Here is a 19,602-nt window from a genome sequence, read left to right as displayed (position 1 = left end):
AGTATGTATGATCCTAAAATTTAACATTTGACCAATCCCATGCCGAAACATATATATTTTATTTATTTTTTAGATAAAAAAAAAAACATATCTATTCAACAAATATTATTGTACTTATTTTACCACCCCCTCAATTATGTGGGACACATAAAAAACCATGCGGAGGTTTTCCTTCATCCACATTGAAGGATTCACCCATGATTTTACCATCATAGTTATTAGTTCTTCATATGTTCGGAGTTTTTTTTTTTTTTTGCAACGACCCAGAGGCTTCTCAATAAAGGAAAGAGCAACTTATAGAAGCCCCATAAATCATTCCCTAGAAAGCAAAAAATTGCAATACAATAGACTGAAGGTCCGAAATACCTCTTTTCTTAAACACTTATACAAATAGTAGCTACCTCAGGAGAGGGATGAGAGTAATGTAAAAAAGTTCCATGAGCATAGCTGCCTATTGCAGGAGTTCTTGACCTGAAGGGACACTAACAGACTGCTACTGAATGTAAACAAAGTCAAGAAGAACGTAGTTCACGATAGAATTAGGTTTTTTTTTTGACTTCTGAAGTGACCAAACGAAGTGTTGGATTGATTCAATACCGAATCCCAGATCCCTATAGACGACTAATGGTAGGGGTCCCAATACCTATCGTGAACTATGTTTACTGCTCAGGAAAGGGATATATAATAATACCAACTGAAAGAATCGATAGTGTTTTAGGCAGGAGGGAGGTTTTTTAGCCCGAACAAGCATTCAACTCATCTCTAATTAATTGTATGCTCAATCAATGATCCAGGGGTTTCAGACATGAGAGGACATGAGGATACAAATCTATGTATAAATGGTTTCAATCTAAAATTTATTTACCATGGGAATATGGGATTGCTTGGCACAGTTTGGCAGCGTTCCTAAAAATCCCTTTCTGCATTTTCCTCTTCCTAGAAATGGAGAAACGGGGTAAAAAGCGTTTGATAAACTTGTTTTGTTCCACGTATTTTTTGAAATATAAATAGGAATTTATGAAAATTTATATTATAAGAAACGATGAAACAAGCATAACTTATTTCGTTATTTCTAGAAATAAGTGAAGACAACAAATTGTGGACTTGTGCTCGATAAAAAAACTCAATAGTGAGAAGCGTGACTCTTCTCAAGTTCAAAAGTAATGAAATTTTTTAAGCTCAAAAGTGAAGAGCATGTTATCAAACAACGATGTGTATACAAATCAATCCAAGAAACAAGTTTATCAAACACCCAAAAATTCGTTTCTGGCGGCAGAAACGTGGTCAAACGGTGTAGGTCTACTTACCCAAAGGGGAAAAAACAAAAGATTGCCCACTCTATATCCTGGTTACATAACATGCCGGCCTGGTTTGCATATGTCCAACTCAGCCGGCCGGCACGGGCCGTTACAACCAGTCGACGTGACGTGGACAGGCGATAACCAATATTGGGGATTAATGAGTGATTCTGGAGGCGCATACTGCGAGCGCTACAGGGCGTTATCGTTTCGATCAGATGTTCGTTATCGTTAGTTTCAAAGAATGTCACTAAATTTGGTAAGCTCAGTCTACAACTCTAAGAGCTAAATTTTGCTTTTTCATGGATATACGGGAAATCACGATCGAAACACCACCTCTTCCTCCCGACCTTCCTTCAAAATCATTGTTTTATCTTCAATAACACATGCGTCTTCATTTGTGTTACACCATTAGGGTATATCCAAAATGCTGAAGAAAGAAGCAAATAAAGAACCTCAAGTACCTGATTCATGGATTGAAACCTCTGATGCAGTTGCTCGCCAGTTTAAATTTGAACCGGATGGCCGTCTCTCTGTAAGTCTCTTTCATTTTATAAGACTTCCCACACATACTGCCTTTCTTTCCCACCCCCCCTCCCAAAACCCCTCTTTGGTGCTGCTCCTAGGGTTCATTATTTCATTTCCTTAAAATTCTGGAAAACTATTAAATGAACATATGATTAAGTGGAACACTCTTTGTGGGAGTTTCCTTTCTGTTTGCTTAACATTTTGCACTTCTTGTTTTCCTGTTGGTCGAAATTCTTTATCTGTGTCTGAATATTTTTTTTTCTTCTTTTAATTAAAATTTTATGAATCAAGGGTAGTCTTATCGTGTGAATTTGTCTAATAGTATGTGAAGAAAAATTTAGCTGTATATTTAAATTTCGTACGCTTAAGGTTTCCTGATCTACCAGAAACGTCCTTGTTAACTGAAGCTGTAAAATTCATCGTCATATTTGTAGAATTTTTAATATTGAAATGAATAAATGCATCTGTTTGCTTCCACAGGCCATTGCAATGTTAATAGTTGATGGATTAAATTCGCGGTCACACAGATTTGCATGCTTACAAATAATTGTATAGCTTTAGTAATAGATCTTTCTAATCAGGCAGTTGTGTTTAACAGATGGCCTCAAGGTTATGACCCATTCTGTTCATTCACTGGGACAATTTGCCCAACCCTCTCAGCAGATACCATCATAGGATTTGGGGAAATCTCCCTTGTTTGGGTATTTAAATAATGGGGAAAGTCTGGGCTCGCTGCCAGGCTGCCCAGACCTGTGTCATTCTCTATCCCCAACCCCATTTGAAATGACACCCATGCCCATGTGTGTCCCACACTGCCATTGGTTGGAGCCGCTAGCTCCAGGAAAGCCAGCAGCGTGCCCAACCTCCACCCTTAAATAATTAAGTTTTCCCCACTCCTGTTCAGTGGTATCACTTTATCAATGCCTGGTAATGTGTGTGTTGAAATCACAAAGAAAGAAAACTGCTGCTGCACCATGAGAGTAATGGTAGAACTTCTAGAGAGGGGTTCCTTAAGCACAGCTAAGATCAATGAGTGTAGTAGAGCTTATAGGAAAGTTCCATCACCTGATAACAAATATATGAACACGCTGACACTCTCCATGACCACTAAAATGAAACTGGAATCTTAAAGCATGAGAAAATAAGAGGTTTAACTCAGCAATCCATTTATATTTACGGAGTTAAATCAAATTACTATACTTAACTCAAATACTTGTGCACTAATGCCATATTAAACTTCAACTCCACTTTGTAGTTAAAGATGATGGAATCTTGTAGAAAGAGTACCTTCTCCCAGCCCGGGGGCCGGGGGGAGGGGAGAACAAAAGACACTTGTTGCAAATATTTCTGAAATGGTGATGTCTAACCTTTGAAGCCATCAATCCTTGATCTGTTCATTGATCAGTCTATTGGATGTGTTCTCATATCAAAAATTGTTAAAGCATAATAAGTTCACACAATTAAATTTGTGGTAGAACTTGGAAATTACATTATTAAATAAGTGAATGGACAAGGAGAAAGGTGAAGCATATGTGTACTAATAACAATAGACTGCTTAGGTTGGTAATCCGGTAACTTGCATAGTTTTCATGGTGTCTAGGCAATCCAAGGTGTTGGAGGGGGCCTGGATGTGAGGTGGCACCAACAAGGTGACCAAGGCGCCCACCTTGGCGATTCTTTACAACTATGGTAACTTTTGTTAGTTGCATGGTAAACAAAGTTGTGTGGGAATTGTAAGTTGTGTTTTGAAGGAAATGTGGTATTGGATCTCCTTAGGGTTTTGACTAATGAATAGGTAGACCTTGTCTAGTTTCTATATGAGGGTGCCTTGTCTAATGAAAGGGTATATTTCTATAATTGAGATTTGAGAATTGGGATTGCCCAAGCTAAGTGAGTCATCTTAGTGTGAAAGCTTAGTGAGTCTTCTCTTATGGGTTTAGTCCCAAACCTTTAGCCTTTAGGTGTGTGAGTCTCCAAATTTTTTTTCTGTTGCATGACCTGTGTTCTCTTTCTACTTTGGACTGCATCATAGATTTCAAAATTGCTTTCTGGTTTGGCTGGTGGCTACTTACATGATCATTTAATCAAATTGAACCTGAACCTGTTTTGGGAGAAGGATCTAAATGCTGCCCGCGTATATTGGCATCTTCCATGCCAAGCCAATGGTGGATAGCGAAATGGTAAACTTAACGAGAGAAGGTGCTGTATATTAATGAGATGCAGATCCATCATCGAAATAGGCTTGTTTTTCTAGGAATAAGCCTAGGGTTGGGTTTCATACATGTTGGGCCTTTGATCTCATGTGTTTTGAGTGTAATAGTCAAATTTTATAGGCCTAAACTAGAGGCTTTAAGGTTGCTTACGGGATTAACTAGTTTGTTTTCTTTTTCATTAGTTTTCATTTTAGTTGGGTTCAATTTTAGTTGTTAGTTTCCTTTTTTGGTTCTTAGAAACTATTGTATTAGGAGAATATTTGGTTTCCTTTTTTAGAGCCTCTATTTTGTAATTCCCTACCCCATCAACATTATAAATAAAGAAGAGGAGGCTCCTAAAGCTCCCACGATTTGAAGAATTACACCATGGCTGTTGCTGCTGCTGCTGCTGCTTTTCCTTGCTGGGAATTGCTTTGTATTTGATCAAAGCTGGTGGAGTTGGGGTTTGATCCAACTGACCCTCTGCGGTGGGAAGCCCGAGGGGTTATTTTTTCTTTATTATCTTCTTCTTCTTTGCTGTTCAAGGTGTTCAAGACCTGCAACTTCAACCTCAATCCATCACAGGTAACTGAATCTGGTCCTTTCTCAGTTCTGCCCAGAAATTCCAGAATTTCTTGCTCTCCAATCCTCTCTCCTGGACAGACCAACCATCTAATTGGGCTCAAATTTGGATCAAAGATGCACCCCTCCTAGTGTGAGACTCGACCAGAATTACAGCCCTATTGGACCACCTGATTTTGAGTTATCGAAAATCCCCTCAATTCTGTCCTGTTGTGATTGTTATCCTGTTTTCAAACCTGAGACTGAATTCGATAGCATAGATCTGTTTGCTTCTGGTTCCTTTGGTGTTTAGACATATTTTCCATATTGTAACTAACATTTTTCATCATCTCAGCTAGCTTTTTATATCTGTTTTGATCTGATTCCAGAAAACCATAATTCTGAGATCGATATCTTGACCCTTGATTTGTTTGTGGTTGTTCTTTGAGAGTGTACTGCAGCTTTGGGATTAGGTTGGCCTTGCCAATCCTAGTTCTACATTAGGTTGAGATGGTTTTACATAGATCTCATTTACAAGAATCCTTGCTTTATGTTTCATTCTGAATTTTTTTTTCCTTTTTTTCTTTTACCTCCAAAATGCTTGGCATTACCAAGTCCTTCCTTCAGTTCTTGGTTTTAGATTTAAATGTAAAATGACACGTAATGACTACTCTTCCCCTGCTCCCCTTCTTCAAAATTACACTTGTTGGAGTTTGTAAAGTGAGTCATCTGCAAGTTTGTGACTGCCAGGTTCAGCTGTGTATTATTGCTGGTATGAAAGCATTAAGCAAATGTTAACCCCAATTTAACTAATACGACGAGAGCGATGCTAATGTTCAAAGTTAAAACTGGGTATGGAATGGTAGTCTTTGCAAAAACAAGACGATGATGCAAAAACAAGACGATTTGATTCCTTACTTTTCTAGTCTCAATATATATATGGGAGAAAGAACCATGCCAGTCTGGTGTAGGTAACACCACCACGTGGGGTCAACGGGAGGGCGTGCGGAAGCACCTTCGTCGCATGGGGTGGGGGGCCAGCATGGTCTTTTTGCTCCAGCCTGTATCTAGGCATAGGCAACACCAGGCTGGCAAGGTTATTTTTCCCGCATTATACATATATATATATATATATATAAATTCGAATAGTGCCAAATGGAAGGGTGATGTTGCAATTCTAACTGTTGGTTATCCAGGGAATGGTCTAGATTGATCAATCACGTATCAAATTTCATACTTAAATGCAATCAATACTGTCCCTTATATGTCCATGCACTTTTGTATTTCTCAGCCATCCATGTACTGGCATGCACCATCTTATATTCAAAGCTTTATTGTGTCACTTGGCTGACTCCATTTGGGTTGAAACTTGACATGTGGGCAGGAGACCTTGGGTCTAGCTGTTCTCAAAATTTAGGCTCCATCTGAGCTGCCAAGAGGCAAATAGCTGGGCTTCTTAGAATGCCCTCCTGTTTTTTTTGGTAATGAAGAATGCCCTCTTCTGAGCTGTCTAGAGAGACTGCTTCCTATATATATATATATATATATATCGAGAAAGATGATAAACTAATATTTTTCATATACTCCTATGAAACATACCGGGCATCTCAGATTTTATTACTACCACGATCTTGATGCAACCTTAAGAAATTGGAGTGTCATCTATGTTTTTTAGTATATAAGACAAGAAAAATCAAAACTAATTTCAAATTTGAGTTATGGTGCAAGTGTTGTTCATAGTACATTGACACTCATTCACTGAGTTCTAGTGATTTATTGAAGTTACGATTCTCTGACTTCAGTTTGCTTCAGTTCACGCTTATCATGGATGATTTAAGCAAGAACATTCTAGGCGAGGTTCTGTGGTGTATGTTTTTGCCGATGATATTGTTCTAGTCATAGTTATCAAGGCATGGTCTAAGCGGCGCCTGGGATATAAGGTGGTTCAGCACGGACTGTTGCCTTGGTTGCTGGCAATGCCTTGATACGTTGTTGGTGTCGCCTTGATTTTTGACTATCCTCCATCGCCTTTGTCGCTTTTTCACTTTGATAACTATGGTTCTGGTGGGTGAGACAGTAGCATGGATTCTTAATAAGTTGGAGTTATGGAGATCTACCTGGAATCAAGAGGTCTTAAGATAAGTAGAACGAAGATGGAGTATATGGTTTGTAACTTTAGTCACACATAGACATATAACAAAGTGGTGAAACTCGAGGAGAGAGATCCAGCAAAGCGACTATTTTAGATATCCGGGGTCAACCATAAACAAGGAAGGTGAGATAAAAGATGATGTTTCTCACAAAATTGAAGTAGGACAGATGAAGTGGAGAGGTGCATTTGCAGTGTTGTGTGATTGACGTATTGCTCTAAAGCTTAAAAAAAAATTTAAGACAGTTGTAAGACTGTCTATAATTTATGGGGCAGAATGTTGGGCAGTTAAGAAGAGTAACATCGATAAGCTGAATGTAGTAGAGATGAGGATGTTGGGATGGATGTGCGGCAAAACTAGGAGAGATAGAGTGATGTAGGCCGAGCTTGCAAAAGAAAGGGCCTATTAATTCCATCAAACCAAACCAGCCAGCCCCAATGTTGGCTCATCAAGCCAACCCAAAACTAGAAATTCTATTCACATGAACAGTACCTATAAACAGTGATCTTTTTTTTTTTCCCTTTATTAACAAGTAGTCAAAATTTAGATTTAGCCTCTAGAGTTGTCTTTTATTTCTATGTTTATTGTTTCTTAGCCTCCAAGTTTTTAGTTTTAGTAAAGTCTATTTTCTATTTCCAGTTGTTTCCTATTTTAGATATTTCTATGTAATTGAGTCCTTCTCCTCTGCTATATAAAGAGGCATTGCTGTAACACAATGACATGGATTGATTAATGAAATTTATTTGTGAGCAATGCTTACTCCTAGACATGAGATAGGTTTGGAAATCAACTGAGAGAGTTCAGGGTGAGAGGACCCAGGAGTCATTCCCCTACCCCTTTTCTTTTGCAATCGATTCTCAACCTCATCCCTTTCTTTCTTATTCTATTTTCATCTTTGTCTACTATTTAAAGTGAGATTGAAGCTCTCTAAGATTGCTGATCAGAAGAGACACACAAAGGGTATTGAATCCAGTTACAAGGTTTTCTCGAGAAGAATTTTTCGAATGTGTATCTTCCATTCCAGATCTCTAATTGCTGTAAGATTTTGAGGATTTGTTGAGGATCTTTGGAGGACCAATTGATCCAAATTTGAGGATCGTCCGATACTTCCTACTCAAATTCTTGAAGAATCACCCAAATTTTCCTTTTTTCTTGCAACCAGCATAAGTCTCATTCCATTAAGAAGAATATGTTCAATTTTTTATGGGTTGTTCCCTCATGTGGGATCTCCATTCGATCCAAAATTCAGCTTCATCTAAGTTGTGATTTGTGAGTAATTGAAATCTCCTCTATTCCGCCCTATTTTCCAGATCTGAGTTTTTTCTGTTGGATCTAAACTTGATTTGTATGTTGAAGTTTCTGATGAATCCTACTGAGACTTTTTTTTTTTTTTTTTGGGATGAATTTAAAATTTTTGGATGAATCTACTGAGACTTATTACCCCTTGGTAATTTAGACTTACATCATAAAGTAAGGAATGACCGGGTTAGAACTGATTTGGGAGTTGCCTTGATTCAGGACAAGCTTCGAGAATGTTGTTTTAAGGTGGTATGACCATGTTCAACGGAGGCCTTGGGATGACTCAATAAGTATGAGTGATCAGATCCAAATGGAAGGAGCTAGAAGAGCTAAGGGAAGGCCTAAAAAGACCATTGATGATGTTGTAAGGAAAGACATGCATTTGCTGAGTCTTGACTCTAGTATGACCTCAGATAGAGTTGTTTGGAGGCCAAAGATCCATGTAGCCAACCGCCTTTAGGTCGGATGTTCCTGAGGTATTGCCTTGTTATTTTCCTTTTTCTTTTTATATCTCTCTCTCTCGCGGATCCATGTAGCCAACCCCATTTAGTTGGGAAAAGGCTGAGTTGTTGTTAGTTGAGTATGTATTTTAGGATCACAATTAATTTAAATTCACATTCAAATGACAATACTGCTATCCTAGAGATGTTTGTTAATAATAATCATTACTTTTCCGGAGCTTCATTTGATCGTAGCTAGGTTTTAAAATATCAAGGTCAAAGATTGGATTAGTGATGCAGTGGCTCTAAAGTGGTTGGACTGATGCAATTGGGTTTGGAAACCCGAGCCCAAACGACACTAGCCCAACAAGGGTTGGTAGGGTTATCTGGTTTATATGCAATATTTGTTCTTTTATAATGCTCCATTTTACTTTGAGTAGGCTATACTTCATTTTACTTTGAGTAGGCTATGTAGTAGGTATAGTTCAAATCCATTTTAGTATTAGGGAGTTGAATAGGGGTCATTATTCCATTTTGTCTACTTTCTTTATATATTCTGATGTAACCAACAAAGAGGATGAGTTTGAAAGAAGCTTATTGAGTTGTTGGAGTCGAGATCTGAGAGCATGTGCTGTTTTCCCTCTTCCCCCATCGATGTACTTCTCCCCTTCTGTCAGGTAAATATTTTCTGTCTTCTTTTCTATCCTCATACTATCTCCTTTGTTGTTCTTTGTTTCTTTTCCTTGCCCTGCCTTGGCATGCTACCACAATCAACCATAACAATTATCATAATTGTCACGGCGCCAAAGCGAATCAAGGCGGTGGAGGGGTTGTCTAAGCGCTTAGGAGAGAAGGTGTCCACCTTAAGGTGAACAAGTGTTATTTTTTATTTTTCCTACTTTATAACATTGTTTAGTAAGCTATATATACCTTGTATCATAAAAAACCAAGATTAAGCCACATTAAGTCATTTAAAATCAACATTTAGCTACATCAAACCATACAAAATTAATATTAAGTCATATTAAGCTATAAAAAATCAACATTTTAAGAAATGTTCTTGTTCTATAATAAGTTTGACTCGTCAAATGATTTTTTTTTACATGAGACTTTTTGTATTAGTTATAACATAAAACCAGCTTTCCAACAAGTCTACGATTACTTAAATCTGAGTTGTAATGACAAAGTTATGCTCTGGTCAAACTTATTTTTAAGTTCGCGAATGCTGTTAAAATCCCCTGAATGAAAATAATTTTATAGATATCAAAACAAAAGATTATTTTATTGGACTTTTGGTTTTTAGCAATATTTTAACATGATAGAATTTATAAAATTTCCATAATTGAGAAAAACCCCATCATTTAAAAGTTGAAAATCGCCCCTATATCCAAAATTTAGTTTTTGTTCTTGGACTAGGTGGTTGACTTTTATCTTTTTGGAATTTGATTTTTAAACTATTTTTATTGGATTCAAATAGGGGATATTTCGTTATTTGTGAATAATATGTACATTTACTTAAATGATATTTGCATAAATAAGTGCCAAAACAGAAGGCGACATGCAGTGCAACAAGGCGACTGTCGCCTAGGGCCCAGGAAAACAGCCTGGATGCCTAGTCGTCGCCTAGGTGACGCCTTGACAACTATGACAATCATCGGACTCCCTTCCCTTCCCTCTCTACGACTTGGGGAGAATGATACTTACTTTAGGGCGATTCAAACCCTACAGTTCCCTTTCCCAAATGACCCCTTGGTGGTGACATAACTTCTCTGAACTCAAGCTTGCTCTACAACCGTCGCCAGGTATTTGGTCTCCTCCCCTTCAAGTTGGGTTGTTGATGATGTGCAATAATCAGTCGCCTCGTTAATATTGACCCCCCCTTTGAAATTTGAGATACAACAGGGACCTATCGAATGAGTTCTCTCCTTCAAAGCCCTGCTGGTTTTCCGCTTCCTTGCTTTGGCCGGAGGTTGAGGACAGCCCCCCACCCACACGATGTATTAGCTTTAGCCCCTAGTTTCCCTTATTGCCACTCTGCTCTCATCTTATTCATCTTTATCCTCATTTTGCTTCCAAGTTTACCCTTCTCAATAGTTCTTAACCCCGTTTATGTCCTCTGTCCTTTACCTTCCAAGTAAACCCTTGGAAAATCTGGTTAATTACCAACTGCCACTTCCCCACATAAGCCTATTTGCCACTATACTCTTAAATTAAGTTTCCTATTATTCTATTGGGCCCACAGGTGAACCCAAACAGGGTTTTTGAATTCGGGGATTGCATCAATCAGACACTGCCAATTCTGAGGGGGATCAGTCGATCTAGTCCGACCATTGTCGATGTTTCACAAAATATCAGGGTGTTATTGCTGTATCAACATGGATTGGGTGGATCGATTGACCCCACAGATTTAAAACCATGATGGTATCACTCTTTAAATCGTCCTATATTTACATTTATTTTGACTTTTACCTAATTTATTTTGGATACTTACCATGACAATGTAGAAGATTATTTTCCATCCCATGTGAATGCTAATTTCTTTTTTTCAGATTGAGATTTATCATGTTTAAGATGTTTTAATCAGCAGGTGCATGTGTTGATTCTTCTTATATTGTTTCTGGTAGTGTTGCCTGTTCAAACTTTGCACCCCTCTAACTAATTGGGTTGGGACTCTGGATTTCCTTGTAGGTGAAGCTTATTGAAGACTCAAGGCCTGTCCTCCCTAGAATAGTGGAGTCATTCCTGAATCAATTTTTTCCATCTGGATACCCATACAGGTGATCAGTTCATTCCATTCTTTTCAGCAGAAAATTTTTTGATATGTCAACTGTTGCTTTTGAGCTTATTTTATTTTCACTGCCTGTGCAGTGTGAACGAGGGTTATCTAAGATACTCACAATTCCGAGCATTGCAACACTTAACAAGTGCTACTTTATCTGTGCTATCTACTCAGGTCTTCTCTTTTTTCTTTTTCCTACCTTCTGACGGCAGTTCAGTGTGTAACATCCAATGCTATTTTTGCTCAGTATATATCTCTGTAGAGTGGACACCCTTGTAAAACATATTAACATTCATGGATTTTCTTTCCTCTGAAAATGGGTTTGACATGTCGTGAACTCTGATGAAGAATCTAGTTTTTGTAAATATTGCTATTGTTACTTGAATTGCTTCATCTTTATCATTTTGTAGTATGTTCTTGAAAACATAAACCCCAATGTGGGTGTTGGTTTCTCAATATTCTTACTCCTTTGCAGTCACTGCTATTTGCTGCAGGTTTGCGACCTACCCCAGCACAGGCAACTGTTGTGAGTTGGGTAAGAACTTGTAAATCGGACCTTTGATGCCAAATCAGATGCATTTTTTAGGGATCTAACTGTTCACCTTGATTTCATTCAGATCTTAAAGGATGGGATGCAGCATGTGGGAAAGCTAATATGTAGTAATATGGGTGCAAGAATGGATTCAGAGCCAAAATATTGGAGGTTACTGGGTTTGTATTTTGCTTTGGAAACCTCTTACTCAAAATCACAGTCAACAACAACACAACTTAGTCTTATCCCAACTAAATGGGGTCGGCTACATGGATCCATAAGTATATATTTATATATACTAAAAAAAAAAAAACTTTGGGACATCCCACTCACAAATCAGAAAGACAGCAACCCGGATCTTAGCCCTCCACGTAGCTCTGTTAGATGCCATACTTGGGTGAAGACTTAACTTTTGCATGTCTCTCCTTACTAACTCATCAATGGTCCTTTTTGGCCTGCCTCTAGCCCTTTTAGCTCCATCCATCTGCATCTGGTCAGATGTTTGCTGGGTCAGATGTTTGGTGGACACATGATGTGACCTAGTGACAAGAAATCTTTTCACCTCTACAAGAAAGCCATCTAAATTGCATATGCCTTCCACCTTGCAGCTGATGTTCTCTATGACTTTGGTACTGGCATGGAAGTTCTTTCTCCATTATGTCCGCATCTTTTTCTTGAATTGGCTGGCCTAGGAAATTTCGCAAAGGTATCTATTCCCTGTGGTTTTTCTCCATTGCTGATGACTGCTGTTCATCTGATGCTGAAGAAAAGAAAAAGAAACATTGAAATTGATAAAAAGATATTGGTGTTTGAATGGAATCTAAAAAGATGGTGGCTTTGATTTTATTATTTTATTTGTTCATTAATTCGTTATTTGATCTTGACTTTTCCTTTGTAACCACTGATTGGCATGCTGCATTTTTCTTTATCTTTGACTTTGCAGGGAATGGCAGTTGTGGCTGCAAGAGCCACAAGATTACCTATATATTCTTCATTTGCTAAAGAAGGGAACCTCAGTGATCTATTTGCAAAAGGAGAGGCTATCTCAACTCTTTTCAATGTTGTAGGAATAGGTGCAGGCATTCAACTGGCATCTACTGTATGTTCATCAATCAATGGAAAGGTACAATTTTTAGATTATAATGAATTCATGATCTTGTTTGAAATTCTAATGTATGGCCGTTTCTAGGTTTGTCTTTTTGTGTTGACAAAAGTGCTTCTGAACTCTGAATTGTATACATATAGAAGTAATGAACTAATCTGTTTATATTTTAAGTTTTGCATATTCCTACTATGAGCTTGTTGGCTATTTATTTATTTGTTTGTTTATTTATTTTTAATTTTCTAATTGAAGGATGAGAATGACTGTGCAGCAATTCACTTCAACGATTTTCTTTCTTAATAAGTGATCTGGATACACAGATGAATTTGCAATTAATTTATGTATTTTCTTAGGTTTCAGTTTCCGTTGCTGGAAAGTTGAAGCTACATGAAGCTTTGCCACTTAGAAAGGAAGGCTGGTTAATATCTTACAATTTTCTTTGTATTCTCACTCTTTGAGAATTGTTGCATGTTGAAACATAATCTAGAAGCCTTGGTACTTGTGGATCCCACCCCCCCCCCCCACTTTTTGGTGTGTGTATGTCTGGAACTATGTGGCAAGTGGGTATCCTTTTGGCTACTTTTAACAGCTTTGGGCTGCAACCATGGTTCGAAATCTCTCGGAATTTCAGTGTTTTTTTTCCCGAAATGAAATAAGGCCCAAAAAAACATTTGTACAAAATTTCGGTCGAAATTTCGGTATCGTTTCGGTATCTCACCTGTCTCGGTACATTCTGTGTTATAAATACCATATCTCGGTCGAAATTTTGACTCTATCTTGCCTGTCTCGGTGGTTTCGGTTCCATTTGCATATTTTGAAGAAAAAACACTCCAACAAGCCTCTAATTAACCACATCATCACACATTTTGACTTCCATTGGACTCCTACAAGATCTACACATTCAAAGCTTAGGAAAGGTAAAGTTCTTTCTCCAAAATCAGGTAAAATTTTCAGAATAGTTTGACGGTTACTGCCAAACAAAGGTGCAACTCTAAAACAATGTAATGTCCTAATATTTTTTCATTTTTATGTTCTAAGCATGTTATTAACCTTAAAAATAAGTTATCCACCAAGTTTCAGGTCAAAATATGGCCGTTTGACCCGAAACAGTCAACCTGGAAAAAAAAAAACCATTTCGACCAAAATTTCACCGAAACGAAACGAAATTTCCGTTTCTGAACCCACCAAAACGAAACGAAATTTTGAACCTTGGCTGCAACAACCTATTTAAGGAATGTTTAGTGCAGCATTGATGTTCACCTAAATATGGTATACACATGCGATGCCTTTAAAATATGTCTCAAGACAAATGGGTGGCAGCACAAAAATGTATCTTGAAAGTTAGAAAAATCAAATAGCCAGAAAGCTTGGCTCCTCTCATCTCAACGTCAAGAAAGCACTGAGGATCTCTACTTCAGAAACTTGAGATATTCAAGATGTGTGACTTGAACAATCAATCAATGAATGCTTGACTAACTTTGCATTTCTCCCTAAACAAATTAGAGCAAACCTGGGTGTTGCCCCTATTCATGAAAAGCTGCAAGAAACTCATCTGAGGTGGCATGGACATGTGCAACAGAGGCCTTTGAATGCTCCAGTATGGAGGAGTTATTTATTGCAAATTGAAGAAGCTAAAAGAGCTAGAGGTAGCCCTAAAATAACCATAGAATAAGTGGTGATGAAGGATATGTATAGCTTAGGATTGGAATCTTGTATGGCTTTGAATAGAACTGATTGGAGAAATAGAATACATGTAGCCAACCCCATTTAGTTTGTATGAGGCTGAGTATTTGTTATTGTGAGGGACAGTAGGTGGAAAAAAAGGTTTATCTATTTTTTCCCTGATAAGTAAAGGTGGTTTTTCTAACTTTTATAGCTCACAGCAAGTATTCAGTTTCTTATCACCGAAGCACTACCAGATAAGCCAGCTAGCTTTCGTTGAGTAACCATCATTGTATAGACCTAGATTGACAAACCAACTGCTAACAATCTATGTAACAAGGACACTCCATATTTTAGAATTTATCATGTGGGATACTATGGTTTTGTGTTGGTACAACAATGCTGACACTTCCACTCTTCCAGTAAGCATATCTAATCTTCACATCAGGACTAACAGGGGCATTATCACAGACTAGCACCCTTGCAATGTCCTTATTTCCTGTCTGACTGCTGAGTTTTTAACTCACGACCTTCTTGCTTACCTTAAAAGTAAAAGCATCACTAAAATTGTCCTAGTGTTGTTACAGAAGGAACATTTTTCTTTTGGGGTAAACTATAAGAGTAGGAACCTGCATGCTACTTAATCAGGACACGCTAGTTTTTCTTGCAGCTGTAGGCATAAATGTTTCATTAATAGAGATTCTTGAAGAAAAGTTAAAATTTAACTTTACTCGACTGACCCTGATGCCTACTATGTGGGATTGGCTACTTCAACTCTATTCTGCCATTCCACTCAATTATTTTTGTTTCAACCGCATAGAGGACATATTAGTGGTCATGGATTTATTTTGGATTCTCTTCACTTGTCAAAACATGTTAGAAGATTATAGTTATGCGTTGAAACGATATTTTAAAAGCTGTGTCACCTTGAAAGAAGGTAGCAGACATTTCAGGTTTCAAGAGGATTTTTTTGTTGTTTTCCACCTCTCGAATGAAAGATTCTTCCCTACATTGAAAGAAGTTAGCAGAAATTTGCAGGTTTCAGGAAGATTATTCTTCTGCTTATTCTTCCCCTCTTGCAAAGGGAAAAAGGGTGTGTGTGTGTTGGGGAGGGGGGGGGGGGGGGGTCCCATTATCACATAGAAAAGTATTTCCATGCTGGTTTTTAGATTCCATGGTTACTCGTTCAACATAATGTGTTTACTTGAAAGAATTTCTCTTCGAATGGTGATTCTGGGTTTGCTCTGATTTAGAATGCAGTACAGGTATGATTGGATAGATGCACGATTTGAACTACACTTATTTGAAGGGGAGAAAATCATTTGGCACCCAATGGATCTAATCATCTTTTGGCAGGCTATATAAGCTCTGTAGTGCGTGTATCTCCTAATGATTCTGATTTTATAATGTCTTGCAGTTGATTGTTTGTCCTCTTCTTTCCCTGATACATATTTACTGTGTGAGTGAAGAAATGCGTGCGACTCCTATTAACACGTTGAATCCACAGCGGACTGCAATGATTGTAGCCAATTTTCTCAAGGTGTGATCCCAAACATTAAGCTTTCTCTTTGAGGTTTTTTTAGGAATACAAATATTTTATATGTGAAAATGTTGACTTTGTGGTCCAATGAAGATAAAGCCTATCTTGATTGCCCACCATCTTGACCCACATGGAGGGCTGGTATTGGAAATTGATCGTGGGATGAGTTGTTCACCCCAAGGATTCGACACAATTCAATTTGGCTCCCATCTTGACCACATGACCCACTATATGTTGGGATTTTACTATTGAATTTCGTAACTAAAATTGCTGTGGTTGAATTTTCAGCCAATTTTAGTTATCAATTGAAAATTCAAGGGCAAAAAGGTTGAATTTTCAGCCAATTTTCAAAGCTTCATATCTTAAGTGGGAAATCCGATTGGGCTGGACTTGCTTAACTATACATGTTGATATGGACAGCTTGTCCACAAAGTTTGAGTGCCAGAGGAACTGCCATGTTGTCAGATATGTGGTCCATCAAGTAGACCATATTGCTATATTTATTGTCATTATTCTTCTTATTGTTGCCATCTGATTGTCATCTATTGAAACCCATACCAGACAGGAAAGATGTCAAGCCCTGCAGACTTGAGATACAGGGAAAATCTTCTCTTTCCTGGGAGAGGCATTGAAGATGCTGGAAGTGTGAAGGTGGGTAGGGCTCTGCACAAGATTGTTAAACCTTCAAAACTCAGTGAACTGAGAGAGATGTTCCCTGAGGAGAAATTTCTTATAAATTGCGGAACTAAATGGACTGACGTGGTGTTGGAGCACAGTGCAACGGGGGAGGATGCGTTGAAGGGTTGGTTGGTTGCTGCATATGCTGAAAGCATGGAGAAATCAAGCCATGGGACAAGGGAAATTCTCTTACTAGAATCTTACGAGAAAATTGAAAGCATGTTCCCTTCTTTTTTGTCTGAACTGAAGATGAAAGGATGGCATACTGATCGTTTTCTGGATGGAACAGGGAGCCGTTTTGCTTGGTAAAGGTATGCGATTCCTTAAAACCCTATTTATTTTAAGTCCTTTCAAAGCTCATATTGAATGAATGATGTATTGAGTTCTTAACATTCAAAATGGGTGCATTTCAGGAGGTCTTTCTGCCTGTTTATTTAAAAGGGCAAGGGCATTTCTGTTAGATTTGTTACTTTGGTATATGTGTGGTTTTGTACTTTTATTAGGTATTTGGCTTTATAGGTAGATTGTTGATGCCTTTTATCCTAGTTGTATTCAAATGTTCTGCTGATGTAATGCTATTGGTAATTTGTGTGGGTATGCAATCTATGACAATGGTTCTCAAATCACCAAATAATACTTTGTAGAGCTATCCTATCATGCATATATTACTTATTATCACAATAATACTTTTCACAAACTGTCTTCAGAGCAAAAACAAAATTTCACACCTAAAAACAAAGTGATGAACCTATTTTATTGGATGCAATAATTTTTTGGATGTTGCTTTCATATACAAGTTCTTGCATCTCGGTCAAGATACGATTTCCAAACAGGGGGCCATGAAGGACACCCCTCCCCTCAATCTTATGGCTAGATTCTTATTCATTAAGCACCCCCAAAATATGATTCCTTGTAGTTTCCAAAAAAAAAAGAGCTTTCATTGTTATGTAGAATTTTGTTGGTTGGGAGGGGGGAGACAGTCGAGCTCCGCTGCACATACAGTCAGCAATCAACACTTGCCCCTTTTGCTTCCCAGAAATGCCCCTGTGAACTCTTAATGGCAGTGAGTGGCACAGGTGTTGAACACTTGCTGCACGTACTTGTAGCATAGTCAGCCTCGAGAACAAACGGCAAAGAATACATGTTATGTTTTAGGGAAAAATCTCTCCAAGCTGCTGGGTTGGGCTACACCAGCTGTCTCTATCACTCTCCTCTCTCCTCCCCGCCCCTCTATTGACAATCTGCCGAAGTGCCCCGTACTTGGTATGCTCCTCTATACCGTTTTCGCATATTCTCATAGAACCCTCCCCAAGTCTTATTACTTTAATTTATTTCCCAGGAAATAGTATTTCATTGGAACATGTAGAACTTCTATGATTTTCCCTTCAAAATATGGATCCACTATTGCTCTTTTCAGGTAAGTAATTACAAGTTTGTCTATTTTTTATTTTTCAGGAATGTCACTTCATCTTTGTACTCTCTTACTTGGCAGTTCAGCTGAAGGAAGCTGCATATTGGTATATTCAAAGTTACGTGCTAGCCCAGAATCTGTTAGGAGGTTAAGTGCAAAGATGTTTCATATAGTTGTCGGCTACATTACAGGATCTTTGTAAGCAAGCTGGATTCTTTTTCTTTTCTGTAAAATTAGAGGAAGGAATACAGAGAGAAAATTGTTATGGACTTATGGTTGGAATTCTTTAGCTTTCAACTATAGTTTTCTACATTTTCTTCCCTCTATCTCAAGGAAGGGTGTACCTAAGTGGAACTTGTATAACAATTTTGTGCCACAAGGGCTTATCCAGTACAGTCCTCCAAGCATTCTTGGCCATGTTGTGAAACTTGTTGAAGAGGGGGTTATAGGCTGAAATGAATGTTCACTCTTTGGCCGACTTGTATATAACTTAAACGGAGGGATAATTTGGTTAATATGTCAATTGGCTACTTAGGAAGCTAAATATCAGAACTTTGTTATTATGAGTTTCCTAATCGTAGTTTCCAGTCTTGCCTTCTAATAGTACCTACCCTTTTTATGCGTTTCTAAAGCTCCAACACATAGTGGTAGGGATGTCAATTGGACGGTTCTGTTTGGTTTCGGTCGGGTTGAATCAGTTTCAGTCTAGGAATGAGGAAGACCAAAACCAATCTGTTAAGGAACTTTGGTTTTTGGTCGGTTTCGGTTTAGGTTTCAGCCCGGTTTGGTTTTGGTTAATTTCAGTTTTTCAATATCGGGTTAGTACCAGTTTAGATCGGTTTATTATTGGGCTTGAACCATAATGAATCTTACATTCATAACTTATAGTGACAAGATTGGACGAAAAAAACACTTTAAAGTTGTGATTAAATCTTGGTTTATCATTGTAAGGGAATGATAACTAATTTTCAAACCAATGGATAACAAATTACTAAGAAGATAACTAATATTGAAATCACAAAATGAACCCATTATCCAATCAATCATTTAACTATCCAACTAGTTTTCTATAGCGAACAAAGAAATCAATGGAAGCATTATTACATTTTACAAATCAATTTCTCTATTCATAACCTAATATTCAATGATTTGTAACAATTCCCCTTACAATAAAAAATTTTCTCACTAATATTGTAAAAAATGGATGGTCAATTCACCAATTTATAATCTCATAATCATTTATTTTTTTATTGGTTTCATTCAATTTGGTTATTGGTCGGTTCAGTTTGGATCGATTTTCAGCCAGTCCCAACATACCTCAGTCCAAAACCAATCCAATAAGGATCAGTTTGGTTAGGTTCGGGTTTTATCGATTTGGACTAGGTTTTGACACCCCTACACACTGGTAATAGTAAATCACAATTTTCTCA

The 19,602-nt window shown here is 37.8% G+C and overlaps 1 protein-coding gene across 2 annotated transcripts; it reads left to right on the top strand.

Annotated features, from left to right (window-relative positions):
- The first annotated feature begins 1,408 nt into the window (after positions 1 to 1,408).
- LOC122089197 (protein root UVB sensitive 2, chloroplastic) lies at positions 1,409 to 18,589 on the top strand. 2 transcript variants are annotated; one of them, XM_042658740.1, is made up of 11 exons: positions 1,409 to 1,557; positions 1,714 to 1,833; positions 11,157 to 11,245; positions 11,337 to 11,421; positions 11,723 to 11,782; positions 11,865 to 11,958; positions 12,388 to 12,485; positions 12,723 to 12,902; positions 15,961 to 16,083; positions 16,645 to 17,072; positions 18,254 to 18,589. In XM_042658740.1, exons 1-10 carry the CDS (start codon positions 1,543 to 1,545, stop codon positions 17,068 to 17,070), a joined length of 1,290 nt encoding a protein of 429 aa, XP_042514674.1. In that variant the 5' UTR covers positions 1,409 to 1,542; the 3' UTR covers positions 17,071 to 17,072; positions 18,254 to 18,589. The 2 variants fall into 2 exon arrangements, with proteins under 2 accessions (XP_042514674.1, XP_042514673.1); XM_042658739.1 differs by having other exon boundaries at positions 1,410 to 1,557; positions 18,217 to 18,589.
- The last annotated feature ends 1,013 nt before the right edge of the window (positions 18,590 to 19,602 follow it).

This window comes from Macadamia integrifolia, chromosome 9 (genome assembly GCF_013358625.1).
Source record: "Macadamia integrifolia cultivar HAES 741 chromosome 9, SCU_Mint_v3, whole genome shotgun sequence".
In the NCBI taxonomy this organism is placed as follows: domain Eukaryota; kingdom Viridiplantae; phylum Streptophyta; class Magnoliopsida; order Proteales; family Proteaceae; genus Macadamia; species Macadamia integrifolia.
The sequence above is the reverse complement of the archived record's forward strand: the minus strand, read 5'-3'. Positions and strand labels throughout refer to the sequence as shown.